Source organism: Anser brachyrhynchus, assembly GCF_964034855.1.
Source record: "Anser brachyrhynchus genome assembly, chromosome: 10".
Classification (NCBI taxonomy): Eukaryota; Metazoa; Chordata; class Aves; order Anseriformes; family Anatidae; genus Anser; species Anser brachyrhynchus.
Window position 1 is genome coordinate 14,233,980 of NC_137705.1, and position 18,949 is coordinate 14,252,928.

General features: G+C 65.6%; 3 protein-coding genes across 7 annotated transcripts; 2 read left to right on the forward strand and 1 right to left on the reverse strand.

The window, feature by feature from the left end:
- The first annotated feature begins 404 nt into the window (after nucleotides 1–404).
- TMEM115 (transmembrane protein 115) lies at nucleotides 405–3,155 on the forward strand. The gene is made up of 2 exons (XM_080605483.1): nucleotides 405–1,390; nucleotides 2,012–3,155. The coding sequence occupies exons 1-2, from the start codon at nucleotides 537–539 to the stop codon at nucleotides 2,214–2,216; spliced, it is 1,059 nt and encodes a 352-aa protein (XP_080461609.1). The 5' UTR covers nucleotides 405–536; the 3' UTR covers nucleotides 2,217–3,155.
- A 256-nt stretch (nucleotides 3,156–3,411) lies between these two features.
- Nucleotides 3,412–4,987, reverse strand: CYB561D2 (cytochrome b561 family member D2). The gene is made up of 3 exons (XM_080605484.1): nucleotides 4,783–4,987; nucleotides 4,656–4,693; nucleotides 3,412–4,576 (listed from the first exon to the last, which is right to left on the reverse strand). The coding sequence occupies exons 1-3, from the start codon at nucleotides 4,970–4,972 to the stop codon at nucleotides 4,073–4,075; spliced, it is 732 nt and encodes a 243-aa protein (XP_080461610.1). The 5' UTR covers nucleotides 4,973–4,987; the 3' UTR covers nucleotides 3,412–4,072.
- Nucleotides 4,988–5,034: 47 nt separating this feature from the next.
- NPRL2 (NPR2 like, GATOR1 complex subunit) lies at nucleotides 5,035–18,530 on the forward strand. 5 transcript variants are annotated; one of them, XM_080605478.1, is made up of 13 exons: nucleotides 8,378–8,518; nucleotides 8,739–8,836; nucleotides 9,530–9,638; nucleotides 10,633–10,749; nucleotides 11,897–11,950; nucleotides 12,041–12,193; nucleotides 14,207–14,295; nucleotides 14,583–14,683; nucleotides 15,625–15,797; nucleotides 16,048–16,173; nucleotides 17,615–17,736; nucleotides 17,843–17,968; nucleotides 18,202–18,530. In XM_080605478.1, the coding sequence occupies exons 2-13, from the start codon at nucleotides 8,760–8,762 to the stop codon at nucleotides 18,284–18,286; spliced, it is 1,332 nt and encodes a 443-aa protein (XP_080461604.1). In that variant the 5' UTR covers nucleotides 8,378–8,518; nucleotides 8,739–8,759; the 3' UTR covers nucleotides 18,287–18,530. The 5 variants fall into 5 exon arrangements, with proteins under 5 accessions (XP_080461606.1, XP_080461607.1, XP_080461604.1 ...); XM_080605480.1 differs by lacking the exons at nucleotides 10,633–10,749; nucleotides 11,897–11,950; nucleotides 12,041–12,193; ... (5 more) ...; nucleotides 17,843–17,968; nucleotides 18,202–18,530 and adding exons at nucleotides 5,035–5,190; nucleotides 5,475–5,566; nucleotides 5,648–5,816; ... (4 more) ...; nucleotides 7,979–8,072; nucleotides 8,147–8,264 and having other exon boundaries at nucleotides 8,376–8,518; XM_080605481.1 differs by lacking the exons at nucleotides 10,633–10,749; nucleotides 11,897–11,950; nucleotides 12,041–12,193; ... (5 more) ...; nucleotides 17,843–17,968; nucleotides 18,202–18,530 and adding exons at nucleotides 5,057–5,190; nucleotides 5,520–5,566; nucleotides 5,648–5,816; ... (4 more) ...; nucleotides 7,979–8,072; nucleotides 8,147–8,264 and having other exon boundaries at nucleotides 8,376–8,518.
- The last annotated feature ends 419 nt before the right edge of the window (nucleotides 18,531–18,949 follow it).

The following is an 18,949-nucleotide window of genomic DNA, read 5'->3' on the forward strand; positions in this document are numbered from 1 at the left end:
TGCTTGTCCCGTGTCCCGTGTCCGTGTCCTGTGTCCGTGTCCCCCATATCCACATCCCCCGTGTCTACGTCCCGTGTCCCCCATGTTCATGTCGTACTTGTCCCGTGTCCCCCGTGTCCGTGTCCCCCGTGTCCGTGTCCCCCGTGTCCATGCCCCCCGTGCCCGTGTGCTGTCCCCGTGTCCATGTCCCCGTGTGCTGTCCCCGTGCCCGTGCCCCCCCCACGTCCCCGCACCTCACCCGCCCCCCCCCCGCCCCCCCCCCCGCGGCACCAGTGGGCGTGGCCCCGCCCCTCCCCTCCCCGCTCGCCCCGCCCCTTCCGCCCCGCCCCGCCCCTCCCGTGCCCCTCCCCCCCGCCGCGCATGCGCAGCGCCGCTGTTTGTCCGCGCCCGGCCTGGGCCCAGCGGCGGGGCCTGACGGGGGCCGAGCGGCGCCGGGGCCGGGCCGGGGCGGAGCGGAGCGGGGCAGGGCCGGGGCCGGGGCCGGGGGGCCGCGGCCGGTGCCCGGGGGCCCGGAGCCGCTTCGGGGCGGCCCCGCCATGCGGCGGTACGTGCCGGTGTCCCGGCAGCAGCTGGCGCGGGCGCTGGGCGGCAGCAGCGTGGTGGTGAAGGCGCTGAGCGGCGCCGTGGTGCTGCTGTACGCGCTGTCCTTCGGCCTGGACACGGCCTACGGGCTGGCCGTGACGCCCGGCTTCCTGCTGCCGCCCGGCTGCTGGCTCTGGACGCTGCTGACCCACGGGCTGGTGGAGCAGCGCGCGGCCGCCGTGGCGCTCAGCCTGGGCACGGTGGCGGCGGCCGGGCGGCTGCTGGAGCCGCTCTGGGGGGCCCTGGAGCTGCTGGTCTTCTTCGCGGCCGTGAACGCGGCCGTGGGGCTGCTGGGGGCCTGCGCCTACTGCCTGGCCTACGCCGCCACCTTCCGCCTCGCCTACCTGTTCGAGGTGCGCATCCACGGCACGCTGGGCTTCCTGGCGGGCGTGCTGGTGGCCCTCAAGCAGACGATGGGCGACAGCACGGTGCTGCGGGTGCCGCAGGTGAGGGTGAAGGCCGTGCCCATGCTGCTGCTGCTGGTGCTGGCCGCGCTGCGGCTCGCCGCCCTCGTCGAGAGCAACGTGCTGGTCTCCTACGGCTTCGGGCTGCTCTCCAGCTGGGTCTACCTGCGCTTCTACCAGCGGCACAGCAGGGGCCGCGGGGATATGTCCGACCACTTCGCCTTCGCCACGTTCTTCCCCGAGATCCTGCAGCCGGTGGTGGGGCTGGCGGCCAACCTGGTGTACGGCCTGCTGGTGAAGGTGAGGGTCTGCCGGAAGACGGTGAAGCGCTACGACGTGGGCGCCCCCTCGTCCATCACCATCAGCCTGCCGGGAACGGACCCCCAGGACGCCGAGAGGAGAAGGTACCACCCACCCCGCGCCACTGCAGGGCACGTTTGCGGGCGGCTTGTAAACCCGCCGCTCTCCGTCTGGGGGGGATGTGGGGTCAGGGCGCTGAGAGGAGCCTCCTCCACGGGGCCTCCAGCTGGCGCACACCCGCTGCAGGCTGCCCGCCCGCTTCCCAAGCCGAAATCACGGGGCTGGTGCCGAGCGGGGGGTCCCGGGGAAGGGGTGTGTCAGGGAGTGGGGCGCAGTTCCTGCTGCCATGTCCTCCCCACCACCGTGGCGCAGCGGGAGGCGAGCTGAGTCAGCGCCGCGACCCGACCCGGCCCTCCCGCACGTGCGGCGGCAGCTCGGTCACGGGGGGAGGCACCAGCTCGCTGCTCGCCTCGCTGCCCTCCACTTCTGGAGCGGCCCCCGTGCTAGCCAGCGGCATCCGAGCACACCACGTGGCGAGGGAGCTCTGCACGTCGTGTCTCGGTGGCTCCGTTTGGCTTCACCGCCTCTGCCATAGCCCCCGCTCGGACAGCCCGCGGGTGCTGGTCGCTGGCCCCCCTGCCATGGGGCAGTGCAGAGGGGACGAGCAGGTAACGCGCTCCGCGTCCGTCCCCTCACCCCGCTGTCCACCTGCCTTTGCCCCGCAGGCAGCTGGCCCTGAAGGCGCTGAACGAGCGGCTGAAGCGCGTGGAGGACCAGACGGCGTGGCCCAGCATGGAGGATGAGGAGGAGGAGGTGGTGGTGAAGAGCGAGGGCCCGCTGCCCACCGAGGCCGCCGCTGCCGCAGCGGGGAAGGCGGCCGGCCACGAGAGCAGCCTGATCACCTTTGAGGACGCCCCGTCCCAGCCGTGAGCTGCGGCCGTGCCGGCCCCGTCCTCCCTGCCCAGCTCCGCGGGAGAGCCGCCGATGCCCGCACGGGGACGCTGCCTGCGGGGACGCTCCTGGCCCGGGGACAGGGGCTGCCTCAGCCCGGCGCCGAGGGCCTGACCGCCGCGGGGCTCTGCCTCTCGCGGCCCCCCCAGCGCGGACGGGGGCTCCCGCGGGGAGGTGGATGCCTGCGCCGGGAGCTTTGCTCCAGAGGGAGACCTTGGGCTGGTCCGCGCAGGCTGGCCCCCTGCTCCGAGGCCACGAAGGGACCTCACGGCACCCCGGGAGCCAAGTCAGCGAGTGGCACCGCGCTTCCTCGCTTCTCTGCACTCGAAACTCCGTTTTCTCCTTTCTCGACTTAGTTTTGTTTCCGATCTCGGGAACGGGAAGGCTCGTGGGTCTTTTCAGCGCCCTCTGCCCGTTCCCGCCCTCCCTCCCTCTGCCCCAGCAGGAGGCCAACGGAGCTCCGGCGTGGGGCCAGTGCCAGCTTCCAGCTCTGCCATGGGCGCCCGGACCCCCCCGGGCTTCATTCCGTGGCGTTGGCTCTCTTTTTTTTTCCTCTCCTGCTGCAGCAGCGCCCCAGAAGGGGCTGGTGCCCTCAGCTGCCGCTCAGCTAATCCGTTTGCCAGATTATCCTAGAAGCTGGAATTAATTTTTACAGCGGGGCACAAGCTGCTTCCTCTGGCACCGGGTTCCTCTCCTTCAAGTAGAAACGGGCTCCCCCTTCTGTCCTGCTCCCTCTGCGTGGCCGGGCCGTCCTTTGCGAGGGAGGGAGAGGCTGCTCCCCAGAGCTCCTCGCCCCTGGGCTCTGGGACGCAGCCCGTGGCGTCGTGAGTTTATTTTTCTAAAGGCCCACGCGGGAAGGTTTTGTCACCCAGGGAAAACACAGACGTTTCGGTATCAATAAACAGTTCTTTGAAAGAGCGCTCGGTGGCTTCTCCGCGCCGCAGCCAGGGCACCGAGCCGTGCCGCGAGGAGGAGTATTCCCCCCGAACGGGGGGCTGCTCGGTGCCAGGGCTCCGCGGAGGCCCCCGGGGGCTGAGGGGCCCTGCCGACCGCCTGCCTGGGGCTGGTGCTGCTTCAGGTCCTCGGCTGGAAAACCAAACCCTCGGTGGCTTCAGGAGGTCCGCGTTCTCCAGGGCCAGACCCCGCCCCGGGCAGTAAGGAGGCCGTGCCATGCTGTAGCTGCCTGAAAACTTTATTGAATAAAAGCTCTGGATACAGAAGAGTTTCCCAGCTCGGGCGCTGTTCCCAGCTCTCCGGCCCTGCCAGGAGCACGATGGGGAGCAGCCCCGGGGCCGTCCCGGCGCGGCCCGCGGAGCCCCGCGACGCCGGGGCCGGGAAGGCGGCAGGCTGCGGCGGGAGGAGAGGTGCTGCGGCGGCTTCCAGCCGTCCCGAGGGTTGCTCTGCTCCAGGAACCGTCCCTGGGCCCTGCCGCCAGCTCCCGGCCGGGGCCGTGCTGAGGACAGGAGCCCGTGCAGCTGCCCGCCGAGGTTCCTCCTGCGCTCGCGCTGTTCCGTGCACCCCTCGGAGGACGAACCGGCCCCCGGCAGGCTGCAAAACACCCTCTGGCCCCCGCCAGGCTGAAACCTCGCCGCCGTTAACCCGGCGGCACAGGAATTTGCGCGCAGATGGGAAGGGAGCGGGAAGGGGCAGGGATCCCCCACCCTCCCCTTCCCAGGGCCGGGGACCGGAGGCATCCCAGGCACCGGAGCACGTCCCAGCCGGCGCACAGCCCGCGGGGCCGCCGCCGCAGGCGCTCCGGGACTCACGAGAGAGGCGAGCGGGCGGGAGCGCGGCTCCGCGGAGCTTCCCCCGGCGGCGGGCCGTCGTGCGGGCGCTCAGTGCTGGCTCCGCTTGCGGTACAGGTAGGCGTTGCTCACCTGGTTCATCACCACCAGGCTGCTGAGGAGCGGGCAGAGCACGGCGAGGTACCAGGCGGTGCCGCTGACAGCGGCGGTGAACCAGAGCGAGCACATGCCCAGCACCAGGCTGGCGCAGCCCAGCAGGTAGCCCACCAGCCCCGCCGTGGCGTGGTACAGCCGCAGCTTGCCCGGCGGCCAGCCCCTGGCCAGCTTCGGGTAGAGCAGCAGCAGCCCGCCCAGGCTCTGCCCGCCGGCGTAGAGCACGGCCAGCAGCCCGGCGCGGCCGTGCCAGGTGTGGAAGTGCCCCTTGCCCTGCAGGTGCTTGTTGTAGGCCACCAGCGCCAGCCCCAGCAGGGCGCAGAGCAGCGCCAGCACCTGCAGGGCCCAGTGCGCCCGCACCTTGGCCTTGCGGGACAGGGCGCGCAGCGGCGAGGCCTCGGGCGAGAAGACGAGCAGCGCCTGGGTCAGCAGCAGCGAGAACTGCGGGCGGGCGGCACCGGGCGCTCAGCGGGGGACCGGCGGCACCCGGCGGCGCCCGGCCCCGCGGCCCCGCACTCACCGCCAGCGCCATCAGCACCGGGTGCCACGAGAAGAGGCCTGCGGGGAGCGGGGGGGGGGGGTGAGGGAGGGGAGCGGGGGGGGCACGGCGCGGCCCCGCGGCCCCACCCCCCCCCGCCCGCACTCACTGGAGCCCGGCCGGGCCAGCGCGGCCACCCCCGCCGGCAGCCCCAGGGACGCGGCGTGAGCGGCGGCGGCGGCGGCGGCGCGCAGCGAGCGGAGCAGCCGCGGCTCCCCCTCGGCCGGCAGCGACATGGCGGCGCCGGGCGGGCGCGCCGCTGCGGGAGCCGGAGCGGAGGGCGAGCGGCGGGCCGCCATTGGTCCGAGCGGCCGTCCGTCCGCCCGCCCGCCGCGCCGATTGGCTGCGAGGGGTGCCGCCCGCCGCTGAGGCCCGCCCCCCGTGACGCGGCCGGGGCCGGCGGGGGGCGGGGGGTGCGCGCGGTGCGGAACGGGAGCGGGCGGCCATGGGGGGCAGGATCGAGTGCGTGTTCTTCAGCGAGTTCCACCCCACGCTGGGGCCCAAGATCACCTACCAGGTGCGGCGGGGCGGCGGCGGCGGTACCGGCACCGGGGGGCGGCGGCAGCGGGCGGGGAGGTAGAGCGGCGCCGAGGGGGGGAACGGCAGCGGGGCGGAACGGTTCTGCGGGGCAGCGGCACCGGGGGGGGACCCGCGGCGAGGGGACGCCGGTGCCGCGGGGGGGCCGGCGGCGGGGCCGGACCCCGGTGCCGCGGAGAAATGTCGCCGGGGGGAAACGCGCGCCGCGCGGGAACGGTGCCGGGGCGCGGCGGTTCCGCGGCGGCCATGGCGGTGTCGCCGCAGGTGCCCGAGGACTTCATCTCCCGGGAGCTGTTCGACACGGTGCAGGTGTACGTCATCACCAAGCCCGAGCTGCAGAACAAGCTCATCACCGTGTGAGTGCCCGCGGCAAGGGGGGCGCGGCGCCCACCCGCTCCCCGCCGGCCCCGGGCGCAGGCTCCGCTGCCTCCCCGCAGGACGGCCATGGAGAAGAAGCTGATCGGCTGCCCCGTCTGCATCGAGCACAAGAAGTACAGCCGCAACGCCCTGCTCTTCAACCTCGGCTTCGTCTGCGACGCGCGGGCCAAGGCCTGCGCCCTGGAGCCCATCGTCAAGAAGCTGGCGGGCTACCTCACCACCCTGGAGGTGAGCCCCGCGGCGCCTCCTCCCCGGCCTGCCCCGCGGGGCCAGGGGCAGGTTTGCGGCCGAGGAGGGCGTCGTGGGGCTGTCACCCATGCACAGCTCCGCAGAGAGGGACCTGGGGGTGCTGGTGGCAGCAGGCTCGCCGTGAGGCAGCGGCGTGGCCTGGCAGCCAGGAGTGCACACCGCGTCTTGGGGTGTGTTAAACGCAGCATGGCCGGACGGTCAAAAGAGGTGATTGTCCTGCTATGTTTAGTGCTGGTGCAGCCTCACCTTGCATATTGCATGCAATTCTGGGCTCCAGGGATGTAAAGGGGCATGAAAGCATCCAGAAGAGGCAATGAAAGTGGTAGAAGGGCTGGAGGGCATGTCCTGCGAGGAGAGGCTGAGGACACTCCGGTTGTCTGGTTTGGGGAAAAGGAGGCCGGGGGCGACCTCATGGCTCTCTGCAGCTCCCTGAGGAGGGGAAACGCAGAGGCGGGCGCTGGTCTCTTCCCCCCAGTAACGGATGTCAGGACGCATGGGAACGGCACAAAGCTGCAGCAGGGGAGGCTCAGGCTGGTCGTTAGGAAAAATTTCTTTAAGGTGAGGGTGGTCGAACACTGGGACAGGCTTCCTGGAGAGGTGCTGGATGCCCCATGGCTGTCAGTGCTCAAGAGGCATTTGGATAATGCCCTCAGTAATGTGCTTTCACTTTGGGTTAGCCCTGAGGTGCTCACACACATGGACTTGATGTAGGTCCCCTCCAACTGAACTACTGTGTTCTATTCTGTTCTGTTCTATTCTATTCTGAATTGTAAGGGTTACACATGTCCCCAAACTTCTCCCTGAGCATTCAGCAGGCCTCTCCTCTTGTGGATCTTGAATCAAGCAGGGGACTCCCCAGCCTCCTGCTTCTTTCTTGCTCTGCAGTTTTGTTTTGTTTTTTTCTCGGGAAGATTCTTGCTTTGGTGGTGGTACGGGGTCTTCGCTGTTGCTACAGCGCATTCCAGTGGCAGCCTGGCTCAATTTGCTGCTCTGCTAGAAGGAAGGCTCACTGAGGCTGACAGAAGGCAGCATGTGGGCCGTGCGGCTCCTTAGTCAGTCAGTGACCCCTCTGGGAGGAGCTGACTCGACCTCCTTCCTGCCTTCTTTAGCTGGAAAGTGGCTTCATCTCCAACGAGGAGAGCAAACAGAAGCTGGTGCCCATCATGACCATCCTGCTGGAGGAGCTGAACGCCAAAGGAAAGTGCACCCTGCCCATAGGTAGGTACTGCAGCTGTGCTCGCCCAGCCAGGCAGTGAGGGCGGAGCGGGGCTGAGGGGCAGCAGCCGTCCCTGCGCTGCTTCTGGCACTTTGTGCTCGCCGCTGGGTCCTGCCTGAGCCAGCCTGGCTCAAAGGGGTGAGGTTTTTGGCCACAGACACCTTCCTACACGTAGCTTTGAGGCGTTCTGGGACTGCTGACTGCAAGCTCCGGAGGCTCCTGTGAGAACTCAGGCTCCTTCTTCCCCTCCAGATGAGTCGAACACCATCCACCTGAAGGTGATCGAGCAGCGGCCAGACCCCCCCATTGTGCAGGAGTACGACGTGCCCGTCTTCACCCAGGACAAGGACGACTTCTTCAACTCCCAGTGGGACCTCACCACGCAGCAGGTCCGCACGGGGAGGGTGCTTAGGGCATGAGCTGCCCCAGAGCTCCGTGGTCCCCAGCACAGCTCAGTGCTCCCCACCTTTTGTGCTCGGTGCTGCAGGCGGCCTGTTCGCTCAGCACGCCAGGGAGTCTCGTGGGCAGTGGGGTGATGCTATGGGTGGCTCCTTCAGGATTTTGCCCCCCACTACCCGTTACCTCCTGTTCCCCCTCCCAGATCCTGCCCTACATCGACGGATTTCGGCACGTCCAGAAGATTTCCGCTGAAGCCGACGTGGAGCTGAACCTGGTGCGCATCGCTGTGCAGAACCTGCTGTGAGTGCGCGGGGGGATGAGGCTGGCCCCAGCTCGGGGTGGAAGGGACTGGCCGGGACTTCTGCCCCTCTTACCTTTCCCCTTGCCCTGCAGGTACTACGGGGTCGTCACGCTTGTCTCCATCCTTCAGGTGAGGTGGCAGCCACAGGTGGCGTGGCCACACGGGGGACACCCGTCGTCCTCCTGAGTCACAGCAAAACCAAGCTGCTCGTCCCTTGCTCCCCAGTACTCCAACGTGTACTGCACCACACCGAAGGTCCAGGACCTGGTGGACGACAAGTGCCTCCAGGAGGAGTGCCTGTCCTACGTCACCAAGCCGGGTACGCTGCTCCCGTGTGGCGTCCTGGTGCCCGGGGACCCATCCGTGGCAGCTGACAGCGTCTCGTCCCCGCAGGGCACAAACGAGCCAGCCTCCGTGACGTTTTCCAGCTGTACTGCGGCCTCAGCCCTGGCACGACGGTGCGAGACCTCATCTCCCGCTACACCCTGCAGCTGCAGCGGGTGGACGAGAGGTCGGAGCCCCATCCGGGGGTGTGATGCGGGAGGGCTGGGGCAACAGGCAGGGGGTGGAGGGGACATCTGGGGGCTGAGCATCACGTCCCTCTCTCCCCTGCCCCCCCCAGGAGGCTCATCCAGTTCGGTTTGATGAAGGGGCTCATCCGGCGGCTCCAGAAATACCCCGTCAAGGTGGCCCGGGACGAGCGCAGCCACCCGGCGCGGCTCTACACGGGCTGCCACAGCTACGACGAGATCTGCTGCAAGACGGGTGAGGAGCCGTGGGGCAGGGGGTGCTGCGTGCCCGGGGGTGGTTTTGGGGTGTTCCCCCCTCACCTTTCGGGAGCCATTAAACCCCAGAGGAGCAGCGCACGGGGTCCAGTCGCAGCAGGGCGGCCAGGCGGGGATGGAGGAGGTCGGGGGGGATGGTTTATGAGGTGTGAGGAGGGAACACGCAGCACTGACGCCGGGCACCCCGTTTTTCCCCCCAGGCATGAGTTACAAGGAGCTGGATGAGCGCCTGGAGAACGACCCCAACATCATCGTGTGCTGGAAGTGACGGAGCCGGGCCGGCCGGGGCGTGCGCCGTGTGTGTTCCCAAGTTGTCCCCCCTTGTCCCTGTGCCCCCTGTCCCCCCCGGTGCCCCCCGTTGTGTCCCCACACGGTCCTGGGCGCCTCCAGGGTGCGGCGGAGGCCCCAGCCGCCATCATGGCCGCCGTTGCCATAGCGACGCCGGCACCGCCATGGCCGCCGCGGGGCCGCTGCTGCCCGCCGAGGCCGAGGCGCTGGTGCAGGCCCTGCGGGGCACCGAGCTGCGGGACGCCGGCGGGCAGGGGTGCGGGGGGGTCCCTAGGGGTGAGGGGGGGGTGAAAATTTGGGGTGTCTCCAATTTGGGGGGCATTGGGAGTCTCCTGAGGGGATGGGGAGGGGGCCCAGGGGGTCTGAGGGGTGTAAGCTTGGGGTGTCCCCTCTGCGGGTCGGTGGGGTTTGGGGTCCCCAGGGGCTCTGGGAGGGGGGTGAACAGGGGCTGTAAATGTGGGGTGTGCCCCCCCCAGCAGTTTTAGGGGGTCTCCAGAGGGTCTGGGAGAGGGGTAGCGGGGGGCACCAGGTCTGGGGCTGCCCCTGTCGGGGGGGGGGGTGGACAGAGGGTGGTGGGAATGGGGGGGCTGTAAATTTGGGGTGTCGCCCCCGAGGGGGGATGGCTCTGAGGTGTCCCCTGAGGATTGGGGAGAGTGGGGGTGAGAAAGGGCCCCAGCTGCGGGGTGACCCGGCTGCCCTGCAGGTGGCTTCGGCAGCACGAGAGCGTGGAGAAGCTCAACATGCACGCCATCCTGAGCGCCGCCGCCGGCCAGGAGCAGCTCCTCACCGAGCTGCTCGTCACCCACGGCAAGGTGAGCCCTGGGTGTCCGGGGGGCACCCGGCTCTGCCCAGCCCCGTCCCTGCTCCCCGAGCTCTCGGCCCGTCCCCGGTCTGTCAGGAAAGGTGGCGGCGAGCACCCCACTTCGTCCTGCGCCCGGCTGCAGGAGCCGGGTGTTCCCCGCCGGAGGAGTGCGGGTTCTCGTGGCTTGCCCCACGCGGGTGCTGTGGCCCTGGTACTCCTCCCCGGGTTTCTTGGTCTGTGACAAAATCACGAACTGAGTGGTCGGGAGGGACGGTGTAAGGCAGGGCAGCGGGTGGGGGCAGCAGCGATCCCTGTGCCAGGCCCTCAGCCTCCAGCTGGGGTCGGCTTTTGGACAAGGTCCAGTTTGGGGATAAACTGTCGATGGCGAAGAATCTGCTGGCAAAGATATTTGACTGGTGGTTTGCCATTGTTGCTTTTTTTTAAAAAAAAAAAAAAAATTAAAAGCCAAGCTGCGGTACTCCTGCCTGTTGGTCTCCGGTTCCTCTCTAGGTGCTGGTTTGCGCTGGCCCCTCTGGCTGCAGGTCCCTGCCCCGTAGCCGGGGTGGCTCAGCCACAGAATAGCCTGGGCTGCATGGGGACGTGTGGGGCCCTGGCTCTGCCCAGACCTCAGGGACGTTTTCCCCTTTGTAACCCCAGCAGCACTCTCTGCTCTCTGGTCTCTGAGGCCAGAGGCTCGCTGAAAAGCTGTTGGTTTGTGATGCCTCTCCAAAGTCTGTCCAACTGAACACGGGTGATAAAAGTGCTCTTCCTTTTCGAACCGTGGCAGTTGTGTTGGGAAATAGCGGTTCTGCCTAGTCCCCTGGTTTCCCAGGCTTTCCCACTCGTGCAGTATCTGCTGCGAAGGGAAGGCTCAAAAACTGGTGGTGTAAGAAAGCAAATTGGTGCTGCGTGGCGTGCCCCAGGACCGAAATGGCCGCGGGGCGCTGGGCACCAGCCTGGCCCCTCTGCCTCGCACCGGTCTGAAAGGCTCCGCTCCCGTCCAGATTCCCGTTCTCATCGGGGAGCTGATCTCAGCGGAGGTCTGGAAGCACAAGGTCTTCCCCGTGCTGTGCCGGCTGGAGGACTTCCACCCGAGAAGCACCTTTCCCATCTACGTGGTGGTGAGTGGAGGGAGCAGCGGGGACAGGAACCGGGGGTGTGATGGGGCAGACCCGGGCAGGCAGGAGGGGCTGGTGGCAAAGTGCTCGCTCAGCCTGTCACCCGTGGCGTGACAGCCTCGGTCAGTGACAGCCTCGGTCAGTGACAGCCTCGGTCAGTGACAGCCTCGGTCAGTCGCAGCCATCCTGAGAAACCCAGGCAGGTGCTCGGGTTGCCCCTGCCAGCTCTGGCACGCAGTGCTGGGGCTGCGTCGTGAAACGGCACCTCGGCTCGGAACAGAAACCGAGGAATCGCCCATTTCCTGAAGCTGCAGGAGAGCTGGGCAAGCAGCAGAGTTAGTTGACCAGCCTGGAAATTGGGCCGACACTGCTATATTTAAAAATAAATCCTGCGCTGAAGGTCTCAGAGCTGTGATTTTACCTCTCAGCAGGCTGAGAAGTCACTCCTGACAGCAGGTTCTGTACCTGCTGGTTAACAGACCCTGCAGGACTGCGTTTTGTCTGGTAAAGAAAAACACAGCCCCTGGGATTTTGGCAGTCCCTGTGATGTCCTTGCCTTTTCTGTGACCAGGAGCAGATCAGTGCCTGGAAAACCGTCAGAAGTGCTCCCCCACACACACCCTTCTAGACCCTTTTTCCCACCCTGGCTCCTGAGCAGCTATGCCCCGGGGATATTTGCCCCTCTTTGAGCACTGTTTTTTCTCTGGTGTTTCTAACCACAGCTTACGTGCCTCCTCGTTAAAAAAAGCAGAAAAAGTAGCTTTTTCTTACTGAGAGCAGACATCCCTCGGACCACTCTTGGCAAGAGAGTGATCTGGGCAACTTGGCTTCCCTGTGGAGGGACGCAGCCCTTGCTCTAAGGCAAATCTGCCCCAAAACTCTGAAGTTTTAGCCAATTTTCATTCCAGAGTGACACCTTGCTGGGGAAAGGCGGTGTCTTCCCTGAGCAGCTGCTTGTCTGCAGCGTTGCCTCAAGGCAGTTATCTCATGGGTCCTGGTCTCAGGACAGCGCTGTCCATGCTGGCGTTTGGCCACAGCTGTAGAAGCAGCTTCTCGGGAGAGGAGCCCTGCGCCTCATCCCATTGCCGGTGTCCCCGGTGCTGGCAGCCCCCCGCTCCGTTAACTCCCGCTTGCTGTTTTCCCCCCACAGCTGCATCACGAAGCCTCCATCATCAACCTCTTGGAGACGGTGTTTTTTTACAAGGTGAGCGGCGCGTTCGGCTTTCTGTAGCGTGAAGGTGGGAGGTCACGGCTGTGGGGGCAGGCTCGCTGTGAACCTCTTGTCGTTGCGAAGGAGATCTGCGAGTCGGCAGAGGACAGCATTCTGGATTTAATTGATTACTGCCACCGAAAACTGACCCTGCTTGCAGCTCGAAGCACCAGCGGACAGGCAGTGACCCAGAAAGAACTTGATCCCAAGGACCTGGCCAGCCTGTCGTCCATGCAGGTGAGGAGAAAGTCCTGTAGCTTGCTGGGGGCACAAGTGACAGAGGCAGCAGGCAGCCTGAAGGAGCCCAGAGAGGTCTTACAGAGAAAGCCTCGGCTGCAGCACTGGCACCTCCTGCCCTTTCCGAGGCGGTCTGGTGTTAGAGATCATCTGCACCCAGCTCGGACAGGCTGCGTGCTCCTCCCTCCACCCCACAGCTGCGCTTCCTCCCTGTCTCGTGACAGTGCCAGCTTCAGGCTGCCAGCAGGACAGATTTTTGAGTTGGGGGGCACCTGGGGAGTTGATAATTAGGCAAAGTAATCAGTGCAGGGGGTTCGGCCATTTGCTGCTGCTCTTGAAAGCTGTGTGGGTACGTCTCCATGGAGCTTACGAAACCACCTGATCTCAGGCTGCCACTGGAGCCAGCCAGGGTTAACCGTGAGAGAAATCCCATCCGTAAATCCACGTATGACACAACTAGGGATTGCCCTAATGCATTTCCCTCTAACTTCCTCTGCTCTCCGAGAAAACACCTCCTCTCCTCGCTGGTCTGGGCCAGCGGCGAGTCCAGGGCTGTTGCCGGTGGGGTGTTTCAGGGTGGCTGCGCACAGCTTTCTGCGGTGGGAGCTCTTTTTGCTTCCCAGCACCTAAATCTTTTCCTTGAGCTGTGCAGATCACGAGGAGCGTCTGGAGAAATGGAGTTAAAGCGATAGCCTGCAAACTTGGCGGCACCTCCCCTCTGCGTCCATCGTTTGGCTTGCTGCCCGAGCACGTGCTCCTCTCCCAGAAAGGGGAAGGAAGTGGAGGGCTCCTGAGCACAATAGGGATGTTTTCCAGGAAATGCTTTCCCAGCTTGAGCTGGGGTGGGGGGCAAGGGCTCTCAGTTTGTGCTTTGACACAACTCGAGGAAGAACAGTCCTCTCTAGCTACTTGGGTTCTGAAAAGCGCTCGCCTCCCAAGAAGCCTGGCTTCCTCCGATTTATCCCAGCCTCTCCTGACTCTGCATACAGCAACCCCGTGCTAAAAAAGCAGTTCCTGCCCTCTCCTGCATCGCGGGGCCTGCTGTCTGTTAGGGCTGCGTGCTGCGGTGACCCTGGGGCACTCCGCTCTGCTGGCACCCAGCAGCACCGATGGTCCCTGCGCCGCAGTAGCAGGGATGAGGTCCAGCCACCAGCGGGAGCCGTGGGGAAGCGGGGCTCCTGTGGGCAGCCCCACGAGCTCTGCCACTCTGCCGGGGGAGTTTGGAGAGGGAGGTGGTGACCTGTGTGAGGGGGAGAGCCCAAAATGCTCTCCTGGAAGCTTTAGAGGAACGCGAGCGGTGTCCGATGGGAGCTGCTGAGGTCAGTGCTCTGCACACACGGCCGTGAGCTGGCGAGCGTCTGGGACGGGAGCGGAGAAGGAATTGGCACCTCTCAACCCTGACATCGCGATGGTCTCAAAAGAGGCTGACTCAGAGGACGTTCAGGCTGCTAGCCTGGGCGCGTGGAGGATGGAGGTGGTGTCCCCGCTGACTGGAGGCCGGGTTGCGTAGCTGTGGGCTGGGTTAGCCACAGGGACATACTCTGCTGGCCCTAAGCGAGCTGGAGGGGAAAGGCAGCCCCAGAAAAGGGTCAGATCAGGACTGCTGCCGTGCCTGGGCCAAGATTCTCCTCCTCGTCCTCGTGATGATGCAGCTCCCCTCTCCTGCAGCCTCGCGTGTCTCTGCCGGGCCACGAGGTGATGCCAGGGAGGGAGAGCAGCAGTCTGGGACTGTCTGCTTCCAGGGGGTGGCACTCCTGACACCACCGGCACCCCACCGTGGCCTGTAACGGGCAGGGAGATGAGGGACGAGCTACAGCAGGCTGCAGGCACTCCTGTCCCTGCTCTGGCAAACAGGCAGCGCTGCTGCAGTCCAGATGAGAACCAGAGTTTGTTTCACAGGGTTTCGGTTTCCTCCCCAGCCCGTGGTTGCTGATGTGCAGCCAACAAGCTGCCTCCTCGTAGCTCCTGGGAAATGGGGCCTGAAATCCTGAGTCTGTGCTTGCCCCTCCGCAGGAGCTGCAGAAGCAGGCGGAGGCGATGGAGTTTGAAATTTCCCTGAAAGCCCTGTCCGTGCTGCGGTTCATCACTGACCAGGTGGACAGGTGGGTGCCCGGGGCGGCAGAGGACGTGCCCTGAGCGGTCCTTTGGAGGTTCCTGCGGGTTGGCGGCCTGGGCCCCCTTCAGCAGCTGGCTGCCTCGGTGGTGGCGGCGGCACTACACCCCGGGAGGCGAATACAGCAGCACTCCACCCTGCTCTGTGGTACTTGTGGGAACAGGAGCTGCTCTGACTGTCATTGTTTTTCTGCTGCCTCTCCCAGTCGCCTCCGGGAGCGTTTGTATCTGTTCTGGCCTTTGTCTGAGCGCACCATTTCACCCGTTCTATCTCCAGTTTGCCCCTGAGCGCGCTGACACGGATGCTGAACACCCACAACCTGCCCTGCCTCCTCGTCGAGCTGGTGGAGCACTGCCCGTGGAGCTGCCACGAAGCAGGTACAGAGCGTGCCCCGCGGCACCTGGGGCGCCGTGGTGTCTTGCTGAGACCTGCGTCTGCTGACGGGTCTTCTGCGGGAGCCCTCGCAGCCCTGCAGCTCTGCAGCCAGGCACGGCCCCCCGCTGCCCCCCGCCGCCCCCCAGCTTCCTCGCCGCCTCCCTCTGAGCGGGCACAGCCTGTGGGAAGCGGCGCTCCCCGCTGCGGCCCTGCGAGGGGAAGGTGCCTCAGCAGGGGTTCACAGCGAGGGCAAGAGAGGAAGAGATTGGGGGAAGCACGTGGCTCCAGGCCTGCTGAGAGGAGCCCAGCTGGATGCGGGAGCTTTCCTCCTTCCTCCGGACAGGAAACGCGTCCCTTCTCTCCGCCTGCAAGCTTGGGGTGTCAGAGGAGCTTTGATCCAGGGCCCCGAGGGAGGGATGGGAAAGAACCAGAGCGCAAAGGCATTTCCAGGCTGTGCAGATGCAGGGTTACATCCTCCTCCACCCCCCCAGAGCAGCACGGTCGCTTGTCCTGTCACATCACTTATGGTCGTGCTTCTTCTGGCTTTCACTGGCAGAAGAACCTCAGGAAGAGCAGGTACTGGCCCTGCTGATATCCCAAAACGTGCCTCTGCAGCCGCGCTGGTGGGCTCCCCCACCATCTGCTGGTGTTCTTCAGCACCTGGCCGAGTACAGAAGGTGATACCACAGGGATCTTTTAGTTCCTGCCACAGCCCTATTGCTTTAAGATGTGTTCTTTGTGCTTTTCATGATCTCAAGTATATTAGTTTTGTACCAAGAAGGCCGCTGTGCCAAGCAAAGGGGTGGGGAAGCTGAGGCAGGCAGAAACTGAGGGGCTCGCCTGAGCCAGAGCCAGGAGGTGAGCGCAGGGCAGCGCCCCACCTCCGAGCTGTCTTTCCCGAGGCAGCTCTCTCCCTGGAGCCCCATGTTTATCTCTCCCTCAGGCAAGCTCAAGAAGTTTGAGAACGGTGCATGGCACATGGTGCCCCCTGAGGATCAGGTGAAGATGACCAAGCTCGATGGGCAGGTGTGGCTTGCCCTCCTCAACCTTCTGCTCAGCCCCGAATGCCAGCGCAAATACCACTTCGACAGCTTCAACAAGAGCCAGCTCCTCAAGGTAGGCTCTCTAGGGCACAGCGGTGTGAGAGCGGCGGGGTCCGACACCGTGCCAGCGGCAGCGAGGGCTGCGTTTGCTGGGGCACCGCTTGGGGCCCCCGTGAGTCGCTCTGACGGTGCCCCGTAGACCTTCCCCGCCGATGCCCAGCACACAGCCGGAGCCCTCTGACTCCTCAGCCCCATAACCCGGCTCTGGCTCCCTTTTCCTGACCTCTCTCCCTTCACTCTTCTCACCCCCTGCGTGGCCGCAGCTCCGGGCGTTCCTGACAGACGTCCTCCTGGACCAGCTGCCCAACCTGGTGGAGATGCAGAGATTTCTGAGCCACCTCGCGGTGACAGAGCCGGCTCCCCCAAAGAAGGATCTCGTGCTGGAGCAGGTATCGGGTGGCTCTTCCAGCTCTTCTCCCAGCTCTTCTCTCCAGCTGCTCCGCTTTGAACTTTGTCGCTCCCTTCCCCTTTTTTCCTGCTGCCAAACTCGGCTCTGGAGAGGTGGTGGCACAGAGGAGCAGTCAAGCACCCGTTTCACTGTGACACCATTACTGCCGGCTCACTTGACTCCCACTTCATCTGCTTCTCCTGCCCTTCATCTGTCACAGCTGTGGCCAAGCAGTCACTCCTAAAGGCGTAAATGCTGGGCTATAAACAGCTATCGAGACTGCACTGAATCGTCGGGGTGGTGGCTCCACGGGGCAGAGACAACCACCGGGGCAGAGACAACCACCGGCTCATTTTAACAATTAACTCTTTGTTTGACATTTATCATTGTTTTCCTGCTGGATTCTGGCCTTCCCTAGGAAGAGCCCCTTCTACAGCCCTGGCTGAGGGCTGCTTGGCACGCTGCCTACGGAAAAACGCCAAGGCAGTGGTCTGAGGAGAGAGGCTGGAGTCAGCCCGATTCCCTGCTGGTGCCTGGGGCTTGGCAGATGGGCGCTGAGGGTCTTCAGACATCGTGGGGTCCTTCGGTCTCCCAGTCTGGACAGTGGTAACTCCTGGAGAAAAGTGTTTCTGATGCCTTCTCGTGAGCTGAGGGGGAGAAACTCTGTGTGTGAAGAGGAGGGCAGATCTCTAAAGCATCTCTGTGCACCCCAGCTTAACTGCCAACGTGTCAGTGGGGCAGAGACAGGCATCTGTCACGCTGGGGACCTCGTCCAGCCCTTGTCCGGGCTGCTGCTCTTCACCACAGCTCCGCTTTTGGGCTTGCGTTGCTCCTTCCTCTGCCAAGGGCAGCCAGGGGGAGCCAGCTGGAAACGCACGCACGGGCTCCCCGCTCTGCCCAGCAAGCAATGAACTCACTCCCTGTCACCGAGCCAAGCTGAGAAAAGTCTTTTCCATTCGGTTTCTCCCAGAGCAGCCTCCTCCCCTCCCAGGCCTGGCTATTTTTACTTGGCTGGAGATGCCAGCGCCGTTTGAAGCATCCTCCTCCTCTCCGAGCGCCGCTCTGGGCTGGCGCTTTCCCTTTTGCAAAAACCAGCCCTTCCCCTGGTGTTCGCATTCGGGGAAGTGACGAGTGGAAAAATCTGCTCAGGCAAACGGCTCTGGAGCGCTGGGTTCACGCCGCTGAGAGCACGGGGCTCCGTTTGGGAGCCGTGGCCTCGCAGCCGAGCTCCTGCTCCCGAAGGTTGCGCCCGTTTCACCTAACGCCCCTCACCTCTGTTGGGAAAGGGGATCCGTCCCCTCCGGGTAACCGAAAACACGCGCTGTGCCTGCACCTCTGCGTGCTGCCTCTGCTCACTCTGCTCCTTGCCCCCTGGGCCAGCTGCCCTCCTGTCCCCTGCCCGTCCCTGTGCTGCCACCCTCCAGCTCTGCCTCTCCCGCCAGGTGCCCGTCATCTGGGACCACCTCCTCAGGAAAAACGCGGGCAAGTGGGAAGCCCTCGCCAAGCACCAGGTGAAGCACGCCTTCAGCCCCACCGAGGAGGAGCTGAAGCTCCAGGCGCGCAGGTGAGGCCCTGCTCCGTGCCCGGCGTGACCAGTTGTCCCAGTAAGCAGGGACCGGCACCAGGGCAGCTCGCTGCTTGTCGCCTCTCCCCTTTGCACCCCGCTGCAGGTGGGCGCAGACATACAGCCTGGACATGCTGGAGGCTCTCGCCCCCGACAAGCCCCGATGCCGGGTGTGCGGCGCGGAGGCGGCCAAGCGGTGCTCTCGCTGCCGGAACGAGTGGTACTGCACGCGGTAAGGCAGCCCGGAGCCCCCTGCTCACCCCGCTCTGCGCCCTGCGGGGGGAACGCGGCACCGAAGCGCTGGCGGAGGGGATGCTGGCGAGCGCTGTGCTACTGCCGCGGGGTCGGCGTGTCCCGGCAGCGCTGCGGGTTGGCGGTGGCACCGCTCGGCTCACGGGGACGGGCTGCGTCCCTGCTCGGTTCGGCAGAGCGGGCGCAGCCCTGAGCCGCGGCTCCCCCTCGCAGGGCGTGCCAGGTCCAGCACTGGCAGAAGCACCGCACGGCCTGCGGCCTGCTGGCACAGGCGCCGGGGACAGCGGGTGCCCCGTGAGCGGGGCAGGGCCCGGCCTGCAGCCTGCAGCCCAGCCGCCAGGGAGGAGAAGCCCCTCGGTACCGCCTGGGAGGGCTGACAGCAGCACCAACCCCCCTGCTGCTCTCCGAGCCCCCGGCAGCCTCAGCCTCCCTCTCCCCACCACTAACCACCCCCCCTCCTTCGGCACCCCGCCGGGGCTCGGCACCCCCTCTTTTCTCCTCGCTGAATGTAATAAACCACTTCCTCCCCTCCCTTGCACCCAGGGGCAGGTTCGTGTGTTATTTTTTTACTCCGTGCAACACCAGAAATCCTGGAAAACCCGAAAAAGAGCTGATAGCTGTGTGGTTACCAAAAAAGTCAAGCCCCCCCCCAGGCAGGCAGGGCGTGGGCCCGTCCCTGCGGTGAGCGGGGCGAAGAGGCCCCCAGGCCACCTCGTGTCGTTAGAGCAGCAGGGGCAGGAGGCAGAGGATGTGGTTAGCACGAGGACCTGAGCGAGCAGTCGAGTTTCTGGGGTGTTCAGCGCCTGCCATGTCCCAGGCTCCGAGGAAGACGCTCCCTCTCCTGGGACGTCAGCACCAAGGGCTTGGTCTCAGGGAGCCGTGGGCCCCAGAGCACTGGGGGGGGGATCCCAGTGGTGTCACTGGTGTCACTGGGGCCTGCAGCAGCTCGGCTGGGAGCTCG

Coding starts and splice junctions, on each gene's coding strand:
- TMEM115 (XM_080605483.1), top strand. CDS start 537: ATGCGGCGGTACGTGCCGGTGTCCCGGCAGCAGCTGGCGCGGGCGCTG. Junction 1,391..2,011: donor CAGGACGCCGAGAGGAGAAG/GTACCACCCACC, acceptor TTTGCCCCGCAG/GCAGCTGGCCCTGAAGGCGC.
- CYB561D2 (XM_080605484.1), bottom strand. CDS start 4,972: ATGGCGGCCCGCCGCTCGCCCTCCGCTCCGGCTCCCGCAGCGGCGCGC. Junction 4,694..4,782: donor GCTGGCCCGGCCGGGCTCCA/GTGAGTGCGGGC, acceptor CGCTCCCCGCAG/GCCTCTTCTCGTGGCACCCG. Junction 4,577..4,655: donor CGGTGCTGATGGCGCTGGCG/GTGAGTGCGGGG, acceptor GCCCGCCCGCAG/TTCTCGCTGCTGCTGACCCA.
- NPRL2 (XM_080605482.1), top strand. CDS start 8,991: ATGGCCGCCGCGGGGCCGCTGCTGCCCGCCGAGGCCGAGGCGCTGGTG. Junction 11,951..12,040: donor AGACGGTGTTTTTTTACAAG/GTGAGCGGCGCG, acceptor GTCGTTGCGAAG/GAGATCTGCGAGTCGGCAGA. Junction 17,737..17,842: donor CTGAAGCTCCAGGCGCGCAG/GTGAGGCCCTGC, acceptor ACCCCGCTGCAG/GTGGGCGCAGACATACAGCC.